This window comes from Ruditapes philippinarum, unplaced genomic scaffold (assembly GCF_026571515.1).
Source record: "Ruditapes philippinarum isolate M1 unplaced genomic scaffold, ASM2657151v2 ctg468_1_1_1_1, whole genome shotgun sequence".
NCBI classification, from domain to species: domain Eukaryota; kingdom Metazoa; phylum Mollusca; class Bivalvia; order Venerida; family Veneridae; genus Ruditapes; species Ruditapes philippinarum.
Genome location: NW_026857880.1, coordinates 213,380 through 219,975, shown reverse-complemented (window position 1 = coordinate 219,975; position 6,596 = coordinate 213,380). Strand labels below are relative to the sequence as shown.

Genomic DNA, 6,596 nt, shown 5'->3' with positions numbered 1-6,596 from the left:
ACACTGTTTTTTTAAGCCTCCTAGGTCCGTATAATCCTATATCTCGGTATATAATTTAATGTTCTGTAATAAATAAACTTACAATTGTTATTCAGTATATAATACTTACTATTGCTAAATTGTGGTATTAAGTTAAAATTTTGACGGCGTACAAACAAAACACATTAAAAGTGGACAAGAAACGAATAATTGCATTTGGATCCCTTCCCCTCTGTTTCCTTGTCCTTAACATGGTAACCAAAGTAAACAAACTGTTTGACAAACTACCATTTCGTGTCAAGCTTAGCTACAGTGCGGTTATGGCAAACATCATAGGACTCGTAGGCATTGGGGTATCTGGAGTGGCCCTTCTTTTTGCCATTATAGCACTGGCGGCCGAGAAATGGGAAATAATCGAGGTAACATCCACTATTGATTATGAGGTCGGATTGTGGGAAATATGCTCCAAAGGTTCTGCAACAGAAACCTGTGTAGATATTGATGATGTTTCTGCAGGTAAAACAATTACTTTATTCTTTTTATCTAAAAGATTCTTCGTTTTTTTTATTTCAGTTTTGCTGGAATTTCCTGGAATTTCTTTAAGCTGAGCATGATCTTGGAATTGGACAAAATAATCACTTTATGTGAAAGAAAATCAGGGCGGACGGTCTAGTTTTTAAGTAATTTGCCCTTGAATTTGAATTTTTTGCTTATCTTAGGTCATTCAAAGGGCAGATAACTGAAGTATAAGTTTGAAGTATCTGATTTTTATATTTTATGGTAATATACAATTATATGCAAATCTAGTTAATCGTTTCTTGACAATTTTTTTTTCTGGCTGAAATATTTCTTCTTAAACCCATTACTGCACGAGCATTTTGTGAAATATGGCTGTTTTCATTTGAAAGCCTCCATTTACAAGTTCAAATAGCTATGGAACTATAAAAAAAGTCTTCAATACTGTTCAAGCTATGCACAAATGTTGACTGGACCATAGCTTTTGTAACGGTATACTCAATCTTAAAGTTTCTGTTACCATTGCAACAAGAGGACATGTCAAAATTGCCAAAAATCACTTTTTTGCGTTGAATTTTCCATCAAAACTGATTTCAAAGTGCTGCAACTCCTTAATGGATTAAGATAGAGTCAAAAGCTTTTCGGCGCTGGTTACACGTTACCTTAAAGTCGACCTGAGGAAAGTTTTAGCCTCTCACAAGTACAATAAGTTTTTTTAGAGAAGAGAGGGTCTGCTGCCCCCCTTCAAACCCCCAAAACAGAAAGTGGCACACCCCCTTCTGGCACGCCATTGTTGTATCTATTTGATAGGGGATGGCGCCGAGAGTGACCATTTCTCAAACGAAAACAAGTGTTTGGGGCCTAATTAGGGTATTTTTCACATTTTGAGGCCTCAAAGGAGGGGGTGCGAAAAGGCATGAAAAGACGTTTATATGAAGTGATGGGTTAAAATTAAATTAAAAAAGCAAATGTTGACATTAAGAGCACATTTAATACAACACTTCTAAAGGAATTGATGTACATACAAAGCTTTGCTTAAATCCGATGTGAACTGCCTTCCCATAAAATGAACAAAACAAAAAAATAAGTTTCAAGGCAAATTACTAAAAATCTAAAATCGTCTACCTTAATGTTTTTTCTTAAATTGTTTGTTTTATCAGTCTATTTTATTTGTTTATTTTATCATGCAAAGTTTGATTTGAATATGACTCGTGACTTTGTCACAATACACAAAGAAGAAAATAACCATCGTAAAACTGCCAATAAAGACTGGCTGTTCTTGTTTTAGTGTACTTGCTGCGTTAAATGAATAAACAATGGCACCATTTATATGCAGCGTTAGGACACATCCAGAGGTCACTGTTTATGAAGGCAAACCAGCAGTCGGAGGTACACGAAATATGAATGATTTAAGAATATCAAAATATTTATCTTTCAAATTGTATAAATCATTTATAATTATAAGCTATAATAAGTTGGCCACACAATTTATAATTGCATACGTCTCTTGTCTCAATTTTCAACAAGGACTTTAAAGACTCAATAAGAACATTGTTTCCTTGAGCAAGAAACTTTACATTCATTGCTTAGTACTGGTTGATTCCAGGAACGGATTCGAGAGTGTTTCAATAAGCTTAGTATAGCTTCCAACACAATCGAACTAAAATAAATTTGTATAAACCAAACATTATAACACATCTTAATAATTAAACTCACTTATGTCGTTTACCCTTTCATTCTGCATGAAACCAAAATAAACACATAATGCTTAATTGAGCAAATACAATGTATCTTTACACTTGTTGCTCAGTATTGGTTTGTTCCAGAAATGGATTTGAGGGTGTGTTTATAAGCTTCATGCTTCCTACACAATCGACCTGAAAAATCTGTATGAACATTGAGTTGTGGATTATTGAATCCGATTTCATGTATCATTTGCAAAGATTGAAGGCCAAATTACACAAATATCCCATATAAGCCTAAAACATAACTTGAAAAATAACATTATTCTCACTTCTCTGAGCAGACATTGATGTCACATTTGTTTTGTCCATTGTCGAACGTAATGAAAACTTTATTAAAGTTAAAAAAAAGAAAAAAACAGAATATAAGACAAATGAAGTATGCATTGAAGTATAATTTGCCCTTCAAATCTGACATTGATCTTGATTATGCACCGGTTTGCCAAACGTTCTTTACACGAATGTATAGAAGTTATGTAATATTAACAAACGATCTTCCCATATCATGAATTTTTTTTAACCGCTTTAATGATTTCTAAATAGTTTGAGTTCTTTTTTATCTTTAGCTTTAGCCACAGACGAGCAAAAAGACTCTGTCAAGGCGTGCAAGGCAATGATATTTTTGGCTATATTCGGAATAACAGGAGCTGTTGTGTGCGCAGTGCTTGTGATGTTTGTAATGAAGGATCAACAGATGCTGCTCTTTGCAGCTGGAGGCTTGAATTTCGCGTCAGGTCAGTATATAAATATGTTAATGTTTAAATGGTTATATCAAACACCAGATGTTAAATAGGTTCAAGCCGTTTCCTCTTTAACTTAATTTGTACTGAACACGTTCGCTTTACTTATGTAGATACTCTCCAATGTGTGTATTTTCCTAATTATGACAGTTTAATTCTTGTCTAAAAGTCATGTGATTTAGGTAGTAACACTTTACCAAGGCAGTTTAATGGTTACGGAACAGGTCAACCGTCATATTGGTTTACTCTTGAGTAAGTACCTCATAATGGAAAACGCCCTGGCATGTGGCACAAATGTAATGAAAAAAGTCATACGGAAAAACAGCATGCATTGAAACATTATCCAATTATTATTAGATATTAAACAAATTAATAAGGTTGTCCGAGGCCGAGTGTTTAAGGTCGTAAACTTCAAACCACTTTGAATCCCGACAGGGTTATAAAACTTATCTAGCTTGCTTACATAACGCCGGTGGTTCTACCTAGGGACACCTGAAGTTTTCCTCCACCAGTCAAGTTGGAAATTAAACATTTTTTTAATCTTTAAGTAATATAAAGTTATAAAAATTGAGTCTCAATTATATGTGACAATCTCCTTCAATCAATACATCATCACGTAGTATGTGTTCTTATTAAAATGAGTTATTCTCGGTTGGCGAAGTGCTTCGAGTTATTTCCGATTGGCGAAGTTCTTCCACATAAACGTTTATTCTTACATGTGCTACATGTATATGTATTGGTCCATAAAAAATACTGGTATAACATTGGTTTTAAAATTATTATAAAGTTAGTGAATCCGTAGTTTTGTTTTCTCTTTCAGGACTTTTCTTGATGATTGCTATGGCAGTATTTGCTGATAAAGTAAAAAGAAGCGGATCCGATTTTGGATATGGGTTTGCCCTGGATATAGTTGCTTGGCTGGCTGCATGGGCAGCAGGTGGAATACTCATTGCTGCAAAGTTCTTGAATAAAGAGTAGCGATGAAAAAAAAAATCGAGATTGGCAGTTGTCCGAATAGTAATAAGTCATTACAAAAATAATCTATAATCATTGAGACAATTAGAATAACAAATCTGGAGTGATCAAATCATCTCTGTTAGGGAATCATTGAATCATCTCTATAAAACAAATAGAATAAAGAAAAACTAGAATAATTATATGACACAGAATTATATGTCTTCTAGTATCAAAATTTCTTTATCATATTCATTTCATGTAAAGTGTTACAACAATTATCATAAATAATAAATGTAGTGATATAAGTTGTAGTTTGTTCTATGTTATGACTTGTTCCTCATTTTAAAATATTTCAAATTTAATATCTTTATTTGTACATGTTGTAAGGCGTATATCATTTAAGATGAATTAAATAAAGAACTGAGCTTTTGTACTTTCCTTATTATTACTGAAGAATTAAAAGGTAAAGAGAAGGATGAATAACACTAAGAGTACTGGAAAATGACACGAATAACGTAAAATTTGCTATTATACACTGCAAGTGTTTGATCATGCTATTCAGCACGTATTTTCACAATTGAATGTTATCATCTACGGTGTTCCGTAAGGTCCAGCGAAACGTGGCAGTACGATGGTGACAGTGCGACATTACGATGGTGATAATACGTCAGTACGATGGCGAGGTACGACAATACAATGGTGAAAGTCCGTCGTACTGTCGTATTGTCACCATCTTACTGTGGTTCCTGTTAAGCATGCGCATAATTAAATAAGAACATGGTAGAAATCGTTGAACGTGACATAAAGTCTCATTTTAACAATGGCCTAACATATATACAAGTAGATTCTGTTAGCATTCGATTGCCTTGATAGTTGATATGTGGTAGCGTTAAAGTTTTAAAAAAAAACTCCGGTATAACTTCTAAGTTTTGCAAGCCATGTTGAGTGAAATGTTTGTGCATGCTCGACAGGAAGGTGACAGTAAGATGGTGACAATGCGACAGTAGGATAGTGTCAGTACGACAGTACGATGGTGACAGTACGATTTTGACAATACGACAGTACGATGGTGACAGTACGATAGTGACAATAAGACAGTACGATCGACTGTCACCATCGTACTGTAGAGTTTCTTCATTGTATACTGTCGTATTTTCACCATCTTTCTGTCACTGTTGTACTGTTCCCATCGTACTATCGTACTATCGTACTGTCACCATCGTTCTGTCGTACTGTCACGATCTTACTGTCATTTTTTGCGCTTTTCGTTCTCAGGGAGAACGCATTGGCCCTAACGCAATAGCTTAATTATCAGATACACGCCTTACCAATCTTATGCATAGTTCCGAAATGTCTACTAGTGGATACTATAAGAATTTCGCCTAACTATATTTGTTAACTAAAGAGAACAGGTTAAATCTATTGTAAGTCAAGTGGAGATCACTCCAATACACGAATATTGGACCACCAATCAATATAATTGTTACCGGCGACTTAAACTTTTTGCTTAAATCTGTTTGTCAACTTAGTTCTCTCTTTAATGAATCTGTTCAATACTGACAGACGGACGTGTTCAAAAGTTTCGTATTTATATGGCTACTCTTATGCTCTCTATTTTTCTTTTCGCCAGAGAAAAAGTAGCTACATAAGATCTTAATGAATGAAAAGCATCAAAGTAAATTTACTGTTATCTATTGTTCCATAGCCCCTAAGTATCTTTTTGTTTGTATGAACAGACGGATTTATAGAACGGTTGATCGATGGATGATGGATCGATGTATGAATCATGAATTGATGGATCGTTAGATCTTACACATAAAAAAGAAAGACCCGTGCAGTTGGACTATGGTCTATATCGTGTTTGATATTTAACTACTTGAACCTTCAATTGCATTGTTCCCAATAGACGTTATCCAGAACTCGGCAAATGTGGGTTTTCCCAGCTAAAACGTAGGGAAAAAAACCTCTTACCGATCACGGTGCATTACCCGACACAATAGATTGCTGTAACTATAATAATTAAAGTTTGTTTTTACAGGAAAACCCTAAATAGTCTTTATTCCAGAGTTAGTGTATTCAAATGTAGGACAATTCTTTAAATAAAATTCAGCAGTTTATGGGATTAAATTACTTACAATCAATATTATTCTATAAGTTAAGTCACTCATAGACCATGGGCCGTTTTCTGAATCGATACTTTCACTTCCTCTCAATAATAAAATCCGATATAATTGCCTAACAGTCCTCAACTTTTCAGCATATTCAGATTATGGGGTCAGTGTAGGGTAAACCAAAGTAACTTGTGAATTTGTGAGATACTTCTTAGATTTGAGTATTGATTTTGAGTCATTTTGGTTCCATATAGTTACATTTAATTGGTTTTCACCAGCTAGATTGACTTTTTACATAATTATGTTATTTCATAATATACATATTATTATTATATGAAAGGATTATATTTTAAACCAAAACCGGAAGTATCAAATCAGTATAATTCGTTGATAGATTACTTTCAGGTTACGTCAATTATCAAGGTAATACATTTAAATGCACATTTAAGTATAATTATAATGTTCAATGACAATATTACAGAAGTTATTTTAAAGTTTATACAAATAAATTGTATTATATTTACCTTGTCATGAGAGATAAGGTTGAGTAA

General features: G+C 33.8%; 1 protein-coding gene across 1 annotated transcript; it reads left to right on the top strand.

The window, feature by feature from the left end:
- The first annotated feature begins 223 nt into the window (after window positions 1–223).
- Window positions 224–4,365, top strand: LOC132751345 (epithelial membrane protein 1-like). Its single transcript, XM_060741505.1, has 3 exons — window positions 224–495; window positions 2,804–2,971; window positions 3,798–4,365. The coding sequence occupies exons 1-3, from the start codon at window positions 231–233 to the stop codon at window positions 3,953–3,955; spliced, it is 591 nt and encodes a 196-aa protein (XP_060597488.1). The 5' UTR covers window positions 224–230; the 3' UTR covers window positions 3,956–4,365.
- The last annotated feature ends 2,231 nt before the right edge of the window (window positions 4,366–6,596 follow it).